The 19151-nt window shown below is 51.2% G+C and overlaps 2 protein-coding genes and 1 long non-coding RNA gene across 4 annotated transcripts; 2 read left to right on the top strand and 1 right to left on the bottom strand.

Annotated features, from left to right (window-relative positions):
- Positions 1 to 1867: 1867 nt before the first annotated feature.
- Positions 1868 to 17291, bottom strand: NFKBIL1 (NFKB inhibitor like 1). Of its 2 annotated transcripts, XR_009455414.1 has the most exons (6): positions 17031 to 17291; positions 16253 to 16539; positions 15491 to 15603; positions 15004 to 15103; positions 14285 to 14908; positions 1868 to 3447 (listed from the first exon to the last, which is right to left on the bottom strand). XR_009455414.1 is itself a non-coding variant. In XM_059714349.1 (5 exons), exons 2-5 carry the CDS (start codon positions 16527 to 16529, stop codon positions 14355 to 14357), a joined length of 1044 nt encoding a protein of 347 aa, XP_059570332.1. In that variant the 5' UTR covers positions 16530 to 16539; positions 17031 to 17291; the 3' UTR covers positions 13344 to 14354. The 2 variants fall into 2 exon arrangements, 1 of the variants encoding a protein (XP_059570332.1); XM_059714349.1 differs by lacking the exon at positions 1868 to 3447 and having other exon boundaries at positions 13344 to 14908.
- Positions 5453 to 10528, top strand: LOC132243851 (uncharacterized). The gene is made up of 2 exons (XR_009455435.1): positions 5453 to 5538; positions 7485 to 10528. It is a non-coding gene; the product is annotated as an uncharacterized LOC132243851 (long non-coding RNA).
- Positions 6310 to 10528, top strand: LOC132243843 (uncharacterized). The gene is made up of 2 exons (XM_059714357.1): positions 6310 to 7515; positions 10467 to 10528. The coding sequence occupies exon 1, from the start codon at positions 6365 to 6367 to the stop codon at positions 7283 to 7285; it is 921 nt and encodes a 306-aa protein (XP_059570340.1). The 5' UTR covers positions 6310 to 6364; the 3' UTR covers positions 7286 to 7515; positions 10467 to 10528.
- Positions 17292 to 19151: the final 1860 nt, after the last annotated feature.

The following is a 19151-nucleotide window of genomic DNA, read 5'->3' as shown; positions in this document are numbered from 1 at the left end:
TTGTTCCCATCTAATTCAGACCCCACCAAGATCACCCAGGTCTCTTGCCCCACTTGGGCACTGGGGTGATGATGGGGACATGTGGATTGGGCTGAAGACCGGAGGGGAATTTCTACCCATGTGGCATCAGATCTCAGGGGGTTCCAGATCCGAGTGGGGTGGACAGACAAGACTTCTCTGTCCATCCAATGGACCTCCAAAGCCAAAACCACCTGGATCTCCTGCCTCACTTGGGCAATGGCGTGATGATGGGGACAGGTGAACTGGGTAAAAGGCTAGAAGGAAATTCCTACCCATGTGGCATCAGATCTTAGGGGTGTGTGGACAGACAAGACACCCCTGTCCACCCAACTGGACCTCCAAAGCCAAGACCACCTGGGCCCCCTGCCCTGCTTGGGCACTAGGCTTCTGGGAATAGAGGGTGAGTGGGGGGAATCTTGACCCATGTGGCATCAGATCTTGGAGTGAAGGGGACAGACAAGACACCCTTCAATCCACCCAACTGGACCCCACAAAGCCAAGACCACCTTGTCTAGTGCTCCCTAGAGGAGCTACATGGAAGCTGATACAGTGGGAAGGGAAGCCCTGCTAGGTTTCCCACCCCCCCAAGGGTGAGGCTGGGGGCAAGAGGTGCCTTTCAGCCCCACCTCCTCTGGGCAGAATGTTGGGGTGGGGCAAACCCCATCTTGTCCCCATCTCAGGGGTAGGAGTTTTGCATGGATCTTCCCTGCTGTGGGGTCCCCCCCTTTTCCTGAGTTATTGGGGGCAATATTCTCATGCTGGGGAATTCTGGGAAGGCTTATGGGAAGGGAGGGGCCTGGGGGGGGGTCCATGTGCTTCAAGGAGAGGGGTTCAGTTCTAAAGCCACATTCAAAAATTGGGGAGGGCGGGGGGGTTATTCTAAGCCACCCCCCAGACACACCCCAGTCCCACCAGCAGGAAGGGACAAATCTTCCTGTTAGCAGGGGAGGGGGTGGAGGGGGGGGATGGGAGCTGGGGGCCTCTAGTGGGCCCAATCTGGGTCTGATCCTGGGAGGCATCAGTTAATTCAGGGGGGTGAGGGTGGGGTGGGCTTGTCTCCCCTCCAGGAGTGGGGCTCCCTGGTCCCAATCCAGATCCAATCCTGGCTGGCTTAGAGGGATAATGTTGGAGCTGGGGGTGGTGGGGGCTCTCTTCCTTCCAGGGGCCAACCTGGCCCCAACCTGGGCCTGATCCTGGAGGGGAGGGGCACTGGTTGGCTCAGAGGGGGGGAGAGGCAGGAGATACCGGGGCAGGGGGAAGAAAGAAATGAAAGGCCTGGTCCGGTTTTCCCAGTGCCGAGAGTGAAAGCAGAACAAGGCACAGATAAAAGTCCTAGGTTGAGAGACCTTCACCATTGCTCTGTCCCGGGTTTTCCCCAGCAATCCTGGCTTCTCTAGGCATGAGGAAGGGAAAGAGAAGGGGTGGAGCCAGGAAAGTCCCCACCCCCTTGATCCTCCCCACCACAAAAGCCCCCCTCTTGCCCGGACACCTCCCCCTACTCTGTGTCTGGCCCAATCAAGTGCCCCCTAACCAAAATCTTGAACCTGGCTCCAGAATCAGAGATGCCCCTCCCAGAAGCACAGGAATCCCCCAGGCCTCTCTCTGCTGCCCCAGTCCTGTACAGCCTTCCCAGAATTCCCCAGTGTGAGAAAATTGATCCCCTATAGCTCAGGGAATTGTGTGGGGATGGGGGGGGGGGGGCAGAGCAGGGCAGATCCACACAAAAATCCCATCCCTCAAATTATGCTGTCTGACCCCCTTCCCCTGCCCTTGCCCAGAGCAGGTTGGGGCTTGAAAGGTGGCTCCCACCCCCAGCCTCATCCTTGGGTGATGGGAGATCTAGGGGGGCTTCCCTTCTCACCGTATCAGAGCCCACCTCCCAAAATTGGCCACCCCCCTACTCTCATATCTGGTGTGATACAAGGCTATGAGCTTCTATGCAGATCCTCTAGTGGGTGCTAGACCATGTGGTCTTGGTTTTGGGAGTCCAGTTAGGTGGATGGAAGGGTCTTGTCCACCCTCAGCCCAATCTGATGCCACATGGGTAGAGATTCCCCCCAGCCTTGTACTCATCCTCCTCACCCCCAAGCAGGGCAGGAGACCTAGGTGATCCTGGCTCCGGGGGTTTAGTTGGGCAGACAGAGGGGTTTTATCTGTCCCCCTTCACCCCAAGACCTGATGCCACATGGGGTGAGATTGCCTCCAGCCTTGTACCCAATCTTCCTGTTCTCATCATTCTATCAACGCCCAAATGGGGCAGGAGAACCAGGTGGTCTTGTCTTTGGGGGTCCACTTGAGTGTATGGAGGGGTCTTGTTTATTCTCCTACACCCCAAGACCTGATGCTGCATGGGGAGAGATTCCCCCCAGCTTTGCACCACCTCTCATCCCCATTAGCCCAGTGCCCAGGGTGGACAGAAGACCCAGGCAATCTTGGTTCTTACTGGGGGGTCCTAATTGAGGAGGGTGGTGTCAGGCAGCTTTCTTGTCTGCTCTAGATCTGATGTCCCAACACGCACAAGACACAGTGGGTGGAGGGGATGAGACCCGTTTTCCAGGGCTGCATCCACCCCCTCAACGTTGATTCACCCTGACCGTCCCCGAAAACCCACAACTCCTGGGTCTTCCTCTCTTGGGTGGTGACGTCTGTGCAGCTGAGAGAATCGTCCCAGTGACCCAGGTGCTGGTAACACCTCCTACCACAGGCGGCTTTTATCTCTTATTGTAGAGGTGCTAGGATGGCAGCCAGCAAGGCTGTGTGGATGGGGCCAGGCCTGGAGACCCAATCCTGTGTGAGGAAGTCCCAGGGCTCATTAAGATAGAGATGGAGGAGGGAAGAAGGTTGTCATCTACCGATGGAGGCACCAGGAGGACAAGGGGGACAGGCATGGTGGGCTGAGGAGCAAAGGTCAAGTCAATGTCAACCAGAGACACATAGGTTGGATGTCCTAGCTCGGGAATGCCCGGGAGTCTTCCCAGTGCAGTCTGGGATCGAGAGCTCTACATGGCTTCAAGGTAGAGCTAGAAGTGCCTATAAAGGTGGGGGCTGGGCTGGCCAGGACCACGGGAGGTCGCATCTGGTCCAACCTGTAACTGAAGGCATGGCTAGCCCCTTCTGAACCAGCCCAGACACGTGTTTGCATGACCCAGGGGCTCTCAACCTTTGTAGGCCTATCCACACTCCTCATTAGACCCTGGGACTCCCTTGGGAAAATCCCAGTTATTCGCAGCGATAATATGGCCCTACACGCTCATGAGGGTCTGACAGCTCCCTGATGCCCTGGTTGAGAATCGTCAGCCTACCTCGTTCTTGGAAATATCTGAGGATGAAGAGTCTCCTCATCTCTGGCCTCAGTTTCCCCTGCTGCAGTCTCAGTCCATTGCTCCTTGTTCATCATGGAGACCCCTAGTATCCCTGCAGTCCAGGCTATAGAGGGGTGAATGGTGTGAACAAGTGTTCAGTGTTGGAGAGTTAAGTGCCAATCCAGCCTAGAGGGGCTGCAGCCAGTGCCCCTGCTGGACCCCACCATTGCTCCTTGTCCTGTCCCTGCGGCCACTAAGGAGGGTCCATCTCGGTGTGGTCTGGGACTGGGAATGACTGTGATCAGATCTCCCTTCTCTTCTTTAGTCGACCCAGTTCTCCCAGCTCGTCTCCAGTAGGGAAGACCAGTTTGGCAGGGCAGGGTGAGCTCCATCTCACCCCTGTCCCCCACCCCCAGAGCTGGGGTAAAATGGTGGCTCTGGGGTCTACTAAGCCCAGGGCTTGGGGCTTTCTATTGGTCACCCGTTGGGCCATGATACTGGCTTCTCGGGAGATTGGGGTTCTCACTATTCTCTGGGATGCTGGGATGTGGGTCCAGGTGACACTGGGACTCACTGGGAAGACTTGGGGTAAGGCCTTGTGGACACACACTCCACATGCTGGGCTCTGGGGCCTGTGGGTTTCCTATACTGGTCTTGGCATCTGGTTCCTGGGTCCCCTGGGAATAGTGGGTGGAGGCTGCCCTCTGGTGGCGACACTGGGTCTTAGTTTCAGGCCTGAGGCTTTTGGGGGGGGGGGGGGGGTGTCTTTTCCCTGGGGACTGGGAAGGGTCCCACTAGATTGGCCAGCAATAGAGCGCCATTCTGCCCAAGCGCATCTGTCTGCCCATCCATCCACCCACCCATTCAGTCATCTATCTTTTCATCCATCCACCCACCCACACACTGACCCATCCATCTATCCATCCTTTCTATCATGTAGCCAGCCAGACATCTGTCCCATCACCCATCTCTTCCCACTCCACCCACCCATCCACTTATCTATCCACTCACCCACTCAGCTACCTGTTTATCCACCCATTCACCCACCCATTTGTCCATCCATCTATCCATGTTTATCCATCTATCTATTCTCTATCCATCTAGCCAGCCATGCATCTCATCATCCATCTACCTATCCAACTATTCATCCAGCCGCTCACTCACCCACTCATCTACCTATCTATCCATCCGTCTCTCTCCACCCATTGATCCATACATCTAGCTATGCACCCACAAGCCCATCCATCCATCCATCCATCCATCCATCCATCCACTCTGTCTACACACACACGCATCTGGCACACATGCACACACAAACACACATACACAGGCATCTGTCATGCATGTGCATGCACATGCACACACACACATACACACACACACAACCCAGCCATCCAGGACATGCACAAACACACAAAGAACCGAGGCATCACACACACGCAGACATGGACACACATACACCCCCCCCCCCCCCGCTTCATGCTGAGGCCACAGGGGCACAAGGCACCTCCATATAATCTCTTCGCGCACACTCCTGCCTTCTCACCAGGATGGCACATGTGCCTGTGTGTGTGTGTGGGTCTTAGTCTGGGAGGAAAACAACCTTGCACATGCTTGTGCCTTCACACAAGTCCATAAGCCCTATTCAAAAACCCCTCACATGCATCCAGGTATACCCTTTGCATGCCTGTGAAAGCTCCCACTCCTGGACAATGCCCTCCTCCTGACACAAGGGTCAAAAGGGCAAAAGTCCTATCCCTCTGCAAGGGGAGGTGCCACACTCTCACACATGTACCCTTGCATGAGGATTGCCTGTGCACACTCACATGGCAACTTGCACAAGGATTGTGAGCATGACACCCACATGACCCCTTTGAATGCCTTGCACACCTGTGTCACGGCTAAACTAAGCTCTCCCCACCCTAATCTCTCCCCATCCCCCATCTCAGGATTTGTTCACGCTTCTGTGCTCATGATGGAGGCGTGGAAGGTGGTGGTAGCCGCAGGGGGAGAGGGGTGGGGGGAGTTCATAGCCGAGGCACTTTCCCTTTCACGGAAAGGGGGAAACCGCAAGGCAGAGCCCTTGCACAGGGGACTGGGCACCAGGGGAGCTCCCGCCCCCACTTTCCCCGGAGACTGGTTTCCCGTAAGGGAGGAAGAAGGGAGTGAAAAAGAGAGTGGCAGAGAAATGTTGGGGGGGTTCACCTGGAAATGGGTGAGTACAGTCTCTGGAGAAGCCCTGGTGTGTGTATGTGTTGGATTCCTGGGGTGTGCATGGGGGACCTGGGTGTTCTGTATGGGTGAATGTGTAGGTGGGGGCTATACTGTTTTTGTGTAGAAGGTGTGTGTGTGTGTCCCGGATGTCTGGGTTCTGTGTGTATATGTATCCCAGATGCTGTAGTCCTATGTGTGTGTGTCCTGGGTGCCTGGGTTTTGTGTGTGTGCAGGGTGTGTTTTGTTATGTCTGGGGGGTTGTTTGCATTGTGTGTGTCCTGGGCTCCTGGGTTCTGTGTGCATATGTGCTTGTGTTGGATGCCTGGGGGCGGTGTGGGGTGGGGAGGCAGATGCCTGTGTGGGTGTGTGTGTAGGTGGGGGCTGTATTGTTTCTGCATAGGGGTTGTGTGCACACTGTGTGTGTTTGTACCAGACATCTGGGTTTTGTGCATGCATGTGTTGCATGCTTGGGTGTGTGTGACAACCAGATGCCTAGGTTCTACACGCGTGTATGTATGTCCTGGATGCTCGGGGTGTGTGTGTGTATGGTACTGGGAGGGACAGGCTCTTTGTATGTGGCAGCTGCACAGAGACAGAAACGTCTGCACGAGAAGAGGAACTGAAACCCCCCAGCACTGGTGACCCGCCTGTGGCTGCCCGGGGTGGGGGTAGGAAAGAGCACGGACACGGCTGGGTGCAATGGGGACAGAAGCTGAAGCTGGGGCTGGCTCCGGGGTTTTGTGCTCACTTAGCTTCACCTTCCCCTGCCTGTTCCCAAGGTTGGGAAGAACCCAGGAGTCTTGACCCCTGCTATCCTGTGATCACCTATGTGGTGCGTCAGGTGGTTTCCAGGGGCCGAAGTGGGATCCTGTTCCCCCACAACATGCCCCCTCCATTTATCCAGCCATCCACACGTCTATCCACATTCATCCATCCATCTATCCACGTCCATCTGTCCGTCCATAGTTCCACCCCTCCATCCATCCATGGTTCCATCTCTCCATCCACTGGACCATCCATCTGTGTCCATCCTGGCTTCCATCCATCCGTCTGTCCTTCTGTTCATCCACGCTTCCATCCCTCCATCCAGCCATCAATCTACCCACTCCATCTGTCCATGCATGCTCCCATCTCTGCTACGTGTGCATTCATCCCTTCTGCTGTCCATCTATCTATTTATCCATCTGAACCTTCATCCACCCATCCATCCTAGTCAGTCATGCTTTTATCTGTTCATCTGTCCATCCACTCATGCTTCCACCCCTTCCTTCTGTGCATCTATCCATCCAACTCTCCATCCTGTGTCCCTCTGCCTCTCTATCCATCCATCTGTCCATTCTTTCATCCATTTATCTATCCATGTGTGTGTCCATCTGTCTGTATGTCCATCCATCTGTACATCCATCTGTCTATCCATGCATAGATCTATCCAACTGTCTGTCTGTGTCTGTTCATCCATCTACCTGCACACCCTGTCCATCCATCCATCCTGTTCATCCAGGCTTCCACGTGTCCATTCCTTTATCCATCCATCCATCCGTTTATCTGACCACCTGGAAATCCATCCATCCAACTGTCCATCTATCAGTCCATACACACTTTCATTCACCTGTCTGTCCATACATTTGTACATCCCCCATCCATCCATAAATCTGCCTATATATATATATACTCACACATATACACACACATATATACACATGCATACCCACATGCACCCACATATATCCATGTACACACACGTATAAAGTTACATCCACACATACATACCAACATCCACACATATCCATGTACACACATATCAACAGATATGATAGCTAGACACGCACACACGCGCGCGGCACACACACACACACACACGCACAGAACAAGCCCTACAATTTTTAAAGTGTAAAAAAAAAAAAAGTCTCTTTTTAAATTAAACTTGCTCTTTTTCTATTTTCCAAGGGGAGAAAAAAAAAGAGAAGCCCTAGGAATGGTAAGTATAGTGGAACCGCAAGGAAAAGGGTCTTAAAAAAAAATTAAACTCACTATTTTTATATATGTAAAAAAAAGAAAAAAGCAGCAAATCTGGAATCTTTAGGGTGTTGCTACCTGAAGAAAAGTCTCTTTTGTAAAGGAAACTCCCCATCTGAGCATATTGGAAAAGGTGGTTTTGAAAGGGAAATTCTCCTTTTTCAGACTGGAAATTCACTATCTTTGTACTTATATAAAAAAAGAAAGGAATCGCTAAAGTCTAAAGGAAACAATTTGGAGTGAAAGGTGCAATTTTATAGCTGTAAATGGTATAAATGTTTGAAAACGGCATTGTTTAAAGTGCCCAGGAAACATTTTTAGATTGAACCTGGCTATTTTTTATGCCTTTAAAATGACACTGTTAAAGTACCAAGGAAACATTTGAAGATTGAAACGGGCTATTTTTGTACCTTTAACAATAGCACCGTTAAAGTGTAAAAGAAACATTTTAAATTGAAACTTCCTACATTAACATTGCCATTGTTCAAGGTATACAGGTTGGAAGTTGCAATCTAAAAATGTTTTCTTGACACTTAACCCTGCCATTGTTAAAGGTACAAAAAGTGTCAAGGTAACATTTTTTAAAGATTGAAGCTCGCTATTTTAACACCACCATTTTTAAATGCATAAATCTAGCGAGTTTTGATCTAAACTTTTCCCTTTTAATTTCTGGGTTGAAACTTGCTATTTTGGGATGTTATAAAATGGCGTCATTAAAGCAAACAGGAACATTTTTTAGACTGAAACGCCCAATTTTTTTTTTTACTTTGAAAAATAGTGTTGTTCAAATATACAGGAAACATTTTTAGACTGAACCTTGCTATTTTTTATATGTTTTAAAAAAGGAAATACAGTGGAAAGGGAAAACCTCTTTAAAATAAAAGAATATTCAGTGTTTCTTCTACATTTAAAAGAAAGACTCCCCTTGAGATGTAAGGTGCCGTCTCATCATGAAACTCCCTGTTTTTATACACCCATCCCCCAGTAACATTTTTAAAACCCATGTGTCAAAAATTCCCTTTTTAAAAAAAGCGAAACTTACTATTTTTATATATTTGAAGAAAAAACCCACCAAGAAAGGTAAAGTAAACTCTGGAAAAGAAAACTCTCTTTTTAAAAATGAAACTCACTTTTTTAATACTTTAAAGTAAGCCTGGAAATTGTTTAAGCATGTATTAAAAAGAAAAGCTCCCCCTTTAAAAATAATATTCCTGTTTTTAGACATTAAAAAACTCCGAAACCTGATTTTTTTTGATCTCATATTTGAAAAACCTTTTTAAAATGAAAGGCATCATTTTTATACCTTTTCACTATTTTGCCTGTTTCATTACATTTTAACTATTTTTATCCATTCTCAGCATTTTCCCATTGTTTCTATAGGTCCACTAATCTTTTCACTGTGCCACCAAATCCTCATGTTTCTTCTACATTTCCACTATTTTTTTCAATATTTCAGTAAATGATCATTATTTTATACATTTTCACTATTTTCTGATTTCAGTATATTTTCCCTATTTTATACCCTTTCCCACCATTCATCTCATAATTTCACTACATTTTCAATTTTTTAATACATGGACACTATTTTCACCATTTCACTCATTTTTCATGTTTATACGTCTTGTGCTATTTTCACCATTTCACTATTTTCACTTGTTTTATACATCTCCTGCTATTTTTCACCATTTCTCTACATTTTCACTACTTCTATACACCTCCTGCGGTTTTTCACCGCTTCAGTATTTTCATTACTTCTATACAGCTTCCACTATTTTTTCATCATTTTCATCACTATACATTTTCCTGTTTTTCACAATATTTTGTGGTTGCCTATATTTATACTAGTTCCCCATTTGAACTAGTTTTTATACATTTCCCACTATTTTTTTCCACTATTTCACCTCACACAAAACAGCGAGTTTCAGTCTGAAAATGGTTCCTGTATGCTTTAACAATGACACTTTTAAAAGTATGAAAATAGGGAGTTTCAGCCTAAAAATGGTCCCTGCATGCTTTAAATGATGCCATTTTTAAAGGTACAAAAATAGGGAGTTTCAGTCTAAAAATGTTATACGTTTTCACTATTTTGTACCAACCTACTCCATCTGCACTATTTTTATACATTTTCTACTTTCTCCCCCTATTCTACTGAATTCTCACCAGGCATTTCTCACCATATTTCACTAGATTTTCACCCTTCTACTACGTCTTCACAATTCCTTTCACCATCCCATACCATCTTCCCTATTTCTATTAATTTCCTGCTATTTTTTCACTACACCGCTATATTTTCACTATTCACTTTCACCATACTTCACTAATTTTTTATTCCACCTTCCCTATTTCTGTACGTTTTTGGCTATTTTTTTTTTCACTCTGCTACTATATTACCACTATATATTTTCACTATTTCACTCATTTTTCACCATCTCACTACCATCTTACTTTTATACACATCCTGCTATTCTTTCACTACCCCACTATATTATCGCTATACTTTACACAGTTGTTCACTCCATTTTCTGCCATTTCACTGCACCTTCCATATTTTTATATCTTTAAAGGCCTTGTTACATGTTCTTTTGGGGCAGCAGCTGGAGCTCTTAAATGTGTTGTGTGGTCTTTTTGTGGGTTAAGTGGCTTAAAGCACTCGCTATGCAGCTTAAAGGGCCCAGTTGTCTCTTGATCCTGTTTGATGAAGCTGGGGCCACCCCCCACAGCTGTGCAGCTCAAGTTCAAGGTGTGAAGGCAAGCTAGAACAAAGCTGATAGACGTTTGTACAGCTCTCCAAGTACCATGAAACAAGGCTCTGAGAAACAAGGCCTGTTTTTCCAGATCAAAGTCAGCTTTTCAGTTGGGTTTCACAGTTTAGCGGGGAAAAAAATAAGTAGCTTTTTTGTTTTTTTTTTAAAGAAAAGGCAGTTATTTTAAGACCTTTCCAAGAACCCCTGGCCCCGAGAAGGCAGAGGGTGAAAGACACAAGCACCGTCTCATACTGAAATCCGGAGTTTGATGCATCGAAACCCCCAGTGGCTTTTCAAGGCAGGCAGATTACCCAGAAAGGAAAGCGTAGCTTCATAGCCAAAGCCGCCACCGCCACCACTACCACCTCTCGTTCTGAGCAACCAGTCTCGAGGTCCCAGAAGCCTGGGAGGAAGGTGAGATGTTTGCTTCTGACAGCTATAAGTCCCCAGGGAAGGGAATTCGGGAAACAAAATCTTGGCTTCTGGTAAAGGTTTTCTTTAGAGGACCTAAAAAAGTTTGTTTCACATATATGTGTGTGCGCGGGCAAATGCATGTGTGTATGTGCATGGATCTGTTTGTATATACTGGCATATATACAAATTTGTGTGTGCGCATATATATGTGCACATATGCACATGTATGTGCTTGTGTCTATATGTATATTATATATGTGTATGTATGTGTATATGTGCATGTCTGTGTGTGCGCATATACTGGTATAGATGTAACTGTGCATGTATTTGTGTGTGTGTGTGTGTGTGCATGCACATGTATGTCTTGTGTGCACATACCAGTATCATAGTTTCATAGTTGGTCGGGTCAGAAGGGACCTGAGCAGATCATCAAGTCCAACCCCCTGGCATGGCAGGAAGAAGTACTGGGGTCAAACAACCCCAGCAAGGTGTTTGTCTAACCTCCTCTTGAAGACCCCCAGGGCAGGAGTCAGCACCACTTCCCTTGGAAGTTGATTCCAGATCCTAGCCACCCTGACAGTGAAGTAGTGCCTCCTGATGTCTAGTCTGAATCTATCCTCTACCAGCTTGTGACCGTTATTTCTAGTCACTCCTGGTAGTGCTCGGGTGAACAGGGACTCCCCCCAGTGCCTGCTGGTCCCCTCTGACTAGTTTGTAAACGGCCACTAGATCCCCCTCAGCCTTCTCTTGTGGAGGCTGAACAGGTTCAGATCCCTTAGCCTCTCCTCATAGGGCCTGCCCTGCTGCCCGCTGATCATGCGGGTGGCCTCCTCTGGACCCTCTCCATGCTGTCCACATCCCTCCTGAAGTGCGGTGCCCAGAACTGGACGCAGTACTCCAACTGCGGCCTGACCAGTGCCGCATAGAGGGGGAGGAGCACCTCTTTGGATCTGCTCGAGATGCATCTGTGGATGCATGACAAGGTGTGGTTGGCCTTCCTGACCGCGTCCCCACACTGTCGGCCCATGTTCATTTTGGCATCAATAATGACTCCCAGATCCTTTTCTGCCTCTGCACTGATAAGAAGGGAGTTCCCCAGTCAGTAGGTCTGCTGCTGGTTCTTCCCCCCCAGGTGCAATACCTTGCACTTGTCAGTGTTGAAACCCATCCTGTTCTCATCCGATCACCCCTGTAACTTTTCTAGGTCTGATTGCAGCCTATTCCTCCTTTCTAGCATGCCCACTTCTCCCCACATCTTAGTGTCATCTGCAAATTTGAACAGGGTGCTGTTTACCCCCTCATCCAAGTCACTGATGAAGATGTTGAACAGTGCGGGTCTGAGGACTGAGCCCTGGGGGACCCCACTGCCCACATCCCTCCAGGTCAAATAAGACCCGTCCACCACCACTCTCTGGGTGCGGCCCTCCAGCCAACTAGTGACCCATTTGACTGTGTAGGTGTCGATGCCACAGTCCCCTAGTTTTTTAATGAGAATGGGGTGAGAGACAGTGTTGAAGGCCTTCCTAAAGTCCAGAAAGACTATGTCCACTGCTTCACCTGCATCTAAGGATTTTGTGACCTGGTCATAGAAGGCCACCAGGTTGGTATCTCTCTCTCTGTGTGCATGTGTGGGTGCATATACATTGGTGTGTGTATATGTGTATGGGTATATATATGTATGTGTGTGCATGTGCATGTCTGTGTATATACTGGTACGTGTGTGCATGTGTATATATGCATGTGTATTTGTGCATGTATGCATGTATGTGTGTGTGTGTGTGGGGTAAACAAGGTTCTTAGGGTAAATGTGGTATCTTTTATTAGACCAATTAAATAGTTAGAAAAATTCTTCTTTGCAAGCTTTCGGGTACAACCCCCCATTTTCAGGCAGACCAACATGGCTACAACCAACATCCTTGTATATATGGGTATGTGTATCTATATATATGCGTGTATATCTGTATGTGTGCATATCTATATGTGCGTGTACATATCTATTTGTGCATGCACATATATACGTGTAAATATGTATTGATACGTGCATACATATATGCATGTACAAATATGAGAATACAAGGTACATACATGCAGGTGTGCATGTACGTATATACATGTTTATATGTGTGTATATATGCGTGTATATATGTATGTGTATGTATATATGCAGGCATGTGTGCATATGCATTTTTGGGCCTTATAGCCACCCCTTGCTTCCAACCTGCTGCACCCTGCTCCGGCATACAGGCTTGGGAAGATCTCTCCTGGATTCCTAGCTGGTGCCAGCCTGGTGCCCAGCACCCCCTGCTGCCCCTGGGCTTCACTGCTCCCTTCACCCAGCAGCTCCATCAATGCTCAGGGCTGCAGCTAACCACAGGGTGCTGCTGCCACCCCGTGGCTATGCATGAGAGCTGCAGCTGGGGGCACAGACACTGCTGGGGAAGGATGGGGAGCTCCCTCGCCCCCAAGGTCTCACACACACGCATAAAACTCAGGTGTCTGCGATACAGGCATCCAGGATACACACATACACAGAACCCAGGCATCTGGGACACATACACCCACACTCCCAGGAGTCTGAGACCCCCCCCCCCCCCCCCCCCCGATTCTAATGGAATCTAGCCAGAGAAAAACATACTTTACAGCAGCAAAAATCTGCTGTCCATTCAGTAACATATATACATATGCATGGCTATTATGCAAATTGGCACTTCCCACACTGGGAAAGAATCACTGCCTGTAGGGAATGGTGAGACACACCAGATGAACAGTTTCATAGTAGCTAGGGTCAGGAGGGACCTGAACAGATCATCTCGCCTGACCCCCTGCCACAGGCAGGAATGAATGCTGGGTTCACAAGACCCCAGACAGGTGATCATCCAAACTCCTCTTGAATTTGCCCAAGGTAGGGGCGAGGACCACTTCCTTGGGAAGCTGGTTCCCGATCTGGGCAACCCTCACTGCAAAATATTGCCTTCTGATCTCCAACCTAAACCTATTCTCCATCAGCTTATTACCATTGTTCCTCATCACCCAGGTGGTGCTGGGAAAAAGGGCTCTGCCTATTTGCTGTTGATCCCCCCTGATGAGCTTGTAGGCAGCCACCAGGTCCCCCCTCAACCTCCTCTTGCTGAGGCTGAACAGGTTCAGGTCCCTTCAGTCTCTCCTCATAGGGCCTGTCCTGCTGCTCTCTCACCAAGCAGGTGGCCCTCCTCTGAACCCTCTCCAGGCTGGCCACATCCCTTTTGAAGTGCGGCGCCCAGTACTGGACGCAGTACTCCAACTGCGGCCTGACCAAAGTTGCATAGAGGGGGAGTATCACCTATGTGACTTTGCTACCAAGCGGAGGTTTTCCACCCAAGTCTCCCTTTCAGGGGCCAAACACATCATAACCTGCTTAGCAGTGGGGTAAGTTGGTATCCCACCCATGTGCCAACCATGCTAGGACCTGCTTAGCACAGAGGGACACAGGTCTCCCATTCAAATGCCAACCAAGGCACCTTCTCCTTAGCACTATCCCCTTTATACTCAGCCTGACGCCCCCAGAGCCAGGTGCAGCTCCTGTCCCTGTTGTACCTAAACCTGACGCTCTCCAGAGCCATCCGTAGCTCCTGTCCCCATTACACGCGGCCCAGAGCCAGCCGCCTCACTTGACGCTCTCGGCCAGGCGGTTGAGGGCCTGAGACAAGGCCATGACAGCATCCAGCACCCGGCGTCGGTCAGGCTGGGCCAGGCGCTCCCCACAACGCTGAGTGAACTTGTCAGGGTGCCACAGGGCCTGTTGGCGTCGCAGCTGGCGTCGGAAGTTGGCTCGGTTGCCTGGGTCCGCTCCCATCATGGCCGCTGCCGCCATAGCCTCAGGGCTGGCCCCTGGGCAGGGCCAAGGGATGTCATGATAGGTTAGAAGGCTGGTGGCACCTGGGGTGAAGGCCTCCTCGCAGCGCCTCCTCTTAGCCTCCTGCAGCTCCCGGGCCTTGGCAGCCTCCCGGGCCCGGTACAGGTCGGCTTCCACCTCCATGGGGCGCCGGAGGGGCTCAGGCTCCGCCTTTCCCCGGCTAGGCCCTGCCCCTTGACTGCTGTCCTCCAGCTTCCCATGGTTAAGCCCTGCCCCTTGGCCTCGCTTCCGGGTGTACTCGCGGGCAATTCGCTCTGCCCACGCGTCATAGGTCTCGTAATCTGACTGTTCCCTGTTGAAATCCTCTGTGGGATAGAGTGGAGAGGAGAGGAAAGGGGTGGGGTTATGGAGGGGGCATTGCCACAAGGCAAAAGGGGTTTGGCCAAGGGGTGGAGCTTACCCTCATAGCCACCGGCCTCCCAGGCCTCAGCTTCACACTCCCCCAGCAGCTTCTGATGCCAGGAGTCAGCGTTGTCCTCCTCCTCCTGCTCCATGGGGTGCTGTGGAGGACAGGAAACCATAGAGAGGGGCTAGAGTAGCCCCCTCCCCAACCTGCAATGCCCCCCCACTGGAGGGGGGCTGCTCTGGGGAGAAAGCCCCCAGCTGGACCTCAGCCTGGGAGATTAAACACAGCTGAGCATGGAACCCAGGCATCCAGGCTCCCAGCCTCCCCTGCTCCCCATCTCCAGGTGCCCACCCCGGCAACGAAGAACCCAGGTGTCTGGGCTCCCAGCACCCCTTCCTCCCACCTCCCCGCCCCCAGGCACCTCCCAGAGAACCCAGGTGTCCGGGCTCCCAACCCCCTCCCACTCTCACCCCCCCAGTGTCCCACCTCCTCTCCGAGAGAACCCAGGTGTCCAGGCTGCCCCCCACCCGCCCGCTGGTACCTCCTCCTGCAGCACGGGATCCAGGAGATCGGTGGGGATCTGCCCTGCCTGGTTACGGATCCTCATGACCTGAGGGCAGCAGCGCACAATGGGCAGGAACAGCGTCTGGAACACTGGGGTGGGGAGGATGGGACACAAAGTGAGGTCACGCTCCGCCCAGAAACCTGGGTCATCCTGCCCCGCCTCCCAGACACCTGGGTCCTGTGGGTCCTACTCCCTGGTTTCCTGGATCCCACTGACCTCCCCAGACTGGGCTAAGGGACTGCAATGAAGTGAGAGCAAAAAGGGCGAGAGCTGGATGCCTGGGGTCTCTAGTGGGGCGGGACTGGGAGCCCAGATGTCTGGTCTGTCTGGGAAGGGGGTGGGGCTGGGTGTCTGGACACTTGGGTTCTCTGGTTGGGTTGGGGGGCGGGGGGCAGGTTAGACCACAGGGAGCTTGGTGCCCAGACACCCGATTCTCTATAGTGGGAGTGGTGTCTGGAGGAGTAAGGAGGGGGGGAACTGGGAGCCCGGACACCTGGGTCCACTGTGAGTGAAGTGGGGGTCAGGACAGTGGGAGCAGGGAATATGGGAGCTCGGACACTTGGGTCCTCTAGGAGAAGCGGCTTAGATCGGGGGGGGGGGGGGGGGGGGGGGGGGGGGGGGAGAGGGATGGGAGCCCAGATGCCTGGACTCTCTGGGGGCTGGCACAATTACAGCAGGGGTTCTGGGAGCCCAGACCCCCCCCCCCCAATTAAGGGGCTTTAAAGGGCCGGTGCTCACCACGGTGGCCGGCGCGGGCAGCCAGGTGCAGGGCGGTGTCACCATGGGTGTCGATGCAGGCGGGGTTGGCGCCGCGGCGCAGCAGGAGGCGGGCAGCTGAGGCGGCGCCAGCAGCCACAGCGCGGTGTAGGGGGGTGTGGCGGTGCCGGCCCCGTGGCCTATCCAGCTCCAGCAGCCTCTGATGGCGGCGCAGCAATGCCCGCAGTGCCGCTGTCCGGCCACGCCGTGCCCACCGGTGGAGGCGGCGCTGGAGCCGCTGCTGTGAGGTTGATGCCATGAAAACTGTCCTGTCGTGGGGAGAGAAATGGAGGTGGGGTCAGATGTGGTGGGGGTTCGAGGGGCCCTGACCCCTCTGTTCCAGGCCCCTCCCACCCAACTTCCACTCCTTACAAGCTCCTCCCCCAATCTTGGCCCCTCCTATAGGTCCCAACCCCAGACTCTAAACCCCACCCCTTCTGGCCCAGGCCCCTCCCCCTCTGCTTCTGGCCCCTCCCCCCAAGCTCCCCACTAGCTGCCCCCCCCAGCCCCTCCAGACCTCACCTCCCCCCATACAGGCCCCTCCCCTCAGCTTCTGGCCCCTCCTCTGCTCTCGGACTCTCCCCCAAGGCTCCTTGCCCCTCCCCCACCCTCTGTCTGTTACAGGCCGCTCCGCCTCCCCCCACTGACACAGGCCCCAACCCCCACCTTAAGCTTCTGGCCTCTCCCCCAATGCTCCCTGCTCCCCCACTCCAAACCCCCTCCTCTCAGACCCCCCCCCCCGCTCCAGGACCCCCCTCACCGCCGCGCGTCTCCGGGGGGCTCCGCCGGGCCCGACCCGCGCGCACCGGAAGTGGCTACGAGGCGGGGCGGAAGAGAAGTGGAAGTGGCCGGACAACTCGGCGCGCAGAGCTTCCGCTCCGCAGCTGCGTGCTCTGCTCTAAGGAGTCCGGGTGCGGAGCGCGGGCGGGAGACAAGGGTTCCGGCTGCCTCTTCTGCCCCGCCAATCCCTGCGCGGCGGGGACACCACAGACATCACGTGCCGGGGGCCATAGCGAGGTGGGGCGGGAAGGGGCCGGCGGAGCTCATAGAGAGGTGGAGCTAGAAGGGGCCTCCAGGGTCATAGAGTCGCAGAGAGGTGGGGCTGGAGGAGACGCCCGGGGTCCAACCGGTCAACCGCCCCCCCCCCCCCCCCCCCCAGCGACCTCTGCCGAGAGTCCGGGAGTGCAGACCCCAGTTGCTCTGCTTTCCTCCCCCGCACACATATAATATACACACATGTAAAATACACACCAACACACACACAATATACACCAACACACTGATATCCGCACATACGTACACATGGACCACGCACACAGACACACGTGTATAATATACACACATATACCCACAGCTGTGTAATAGACACACACATATTTCATGTACACACATAGGTGCACACATGTAAACTACACACCCATACAGACACACACACACAGAAACACACACTTATACACATACAGGTATGTTCAAACAGGCACACACACAAATACATTAAGTATACACGTGTAGACAGACATACATGTAAAAGACATATATAAAACATGCAGACACAAATATTAGACACACACACACACACAATAGAAACACCCATGCATACGTGTGCGTGTGTGTATGTGTGTTTGTATGGGTGTGTATTTTACATGTGTGCATCTATGTGTGTACATGAAATATGTGTGTGTCTATTACACAGCTGTGGGTATATGTGTGTATATTATACACGTGTGTCTGTGTGCGTGGTCCATGTGTACGTATGTGCGGATATCAGTGTGTTGGTGTATATTATGTGTGTGTGTTGGTGTGTATTTTACATGTGTGTATATTCCATCCAGGAAGAGCACACACCGACTGCTGGAACTTCCTTAGCCTGACAAAGGGTTTTTGAACCCGAAAGCTTGCTTAATAATTATTTTCCAACTTTTTGGGTTGGTCTAACAAAAGATATCAGATTCACCCAAGGAATTGTGTCTGCCTATATGTCAAACACACACCTATACAGACACACACAAATATACACACAAACACAACACATATAGTATGCACACATTCATAAACATAGGTAAAATTCACACAGACATACACAAATACACACACAACATACGCATGTGTAAAATACACACACAGGCAGACTCACGCAATATATATAAAATACACTCCCATACAGACTTGCACACATGTATCTCACACACCACACACATGCACACATACATAACAAAAAACACACACACACAAATATATTTAATACACACTCATACATATATAAAATATACCAAAACACACAAATATGCCCCCCACACCCCTATGCACACACATACATATTCCTATATACATGTACAGCCCACCATGTACACAGACACCCCCCATATACTCCCATACATACACCCCCTTTATAAATACACACCCCTATACAAACACCACCCCTATATGCACATACACACATATCCCTATGTAAACATACACACCCCTATATGCACATTCACACACATACACTCCCTGTATACACATACACACTCACACATACACCCCTATATACAACCCCCCACACATATCCCTGTGTACACACACCCACACACTGCTTACCGACACCCCCAGCCAAGAGCCTGCAGCTCACAGGTGGAGGGATGGCTGACTCCCAGCCCCCCGGCCAGACAGAGCCAGTTCCCCAACATGACAGTGACCGCAATGGGTGAACAAAGCCCCATGGACGGTTAGAGCAATGGACAGAGACGGTGCATCCCCCATGGAGGGCCAGATGCAGCAACAGGAGGACAGAGACCACAGGGTGCACAGGCGCACAGAAAGGCACAAAGGATCCACAACTTCTCTGGGTAACCTGTTCCAGCACCTTACTACCCTTGAATATTGATGTTGAGTCCTTGGT

Source organism: Alligator mississippiensis, chromosome 11 (genome assembly GCF_030867095.1).
Source record: "Alligator mississippiensis isolate rAllMis1 chromosome 11, rAllMis1, whole genome shotgun sequence".
NCBI classification, from domain to species: Eukaryota; Metazoa; Chordata; order Crocodylia; family Alligatoridae; genus Alligator; species Alligator mississippiensis.
This window is presented reverse-complemented; position numbering and strand designations above follow the sequence as displayed.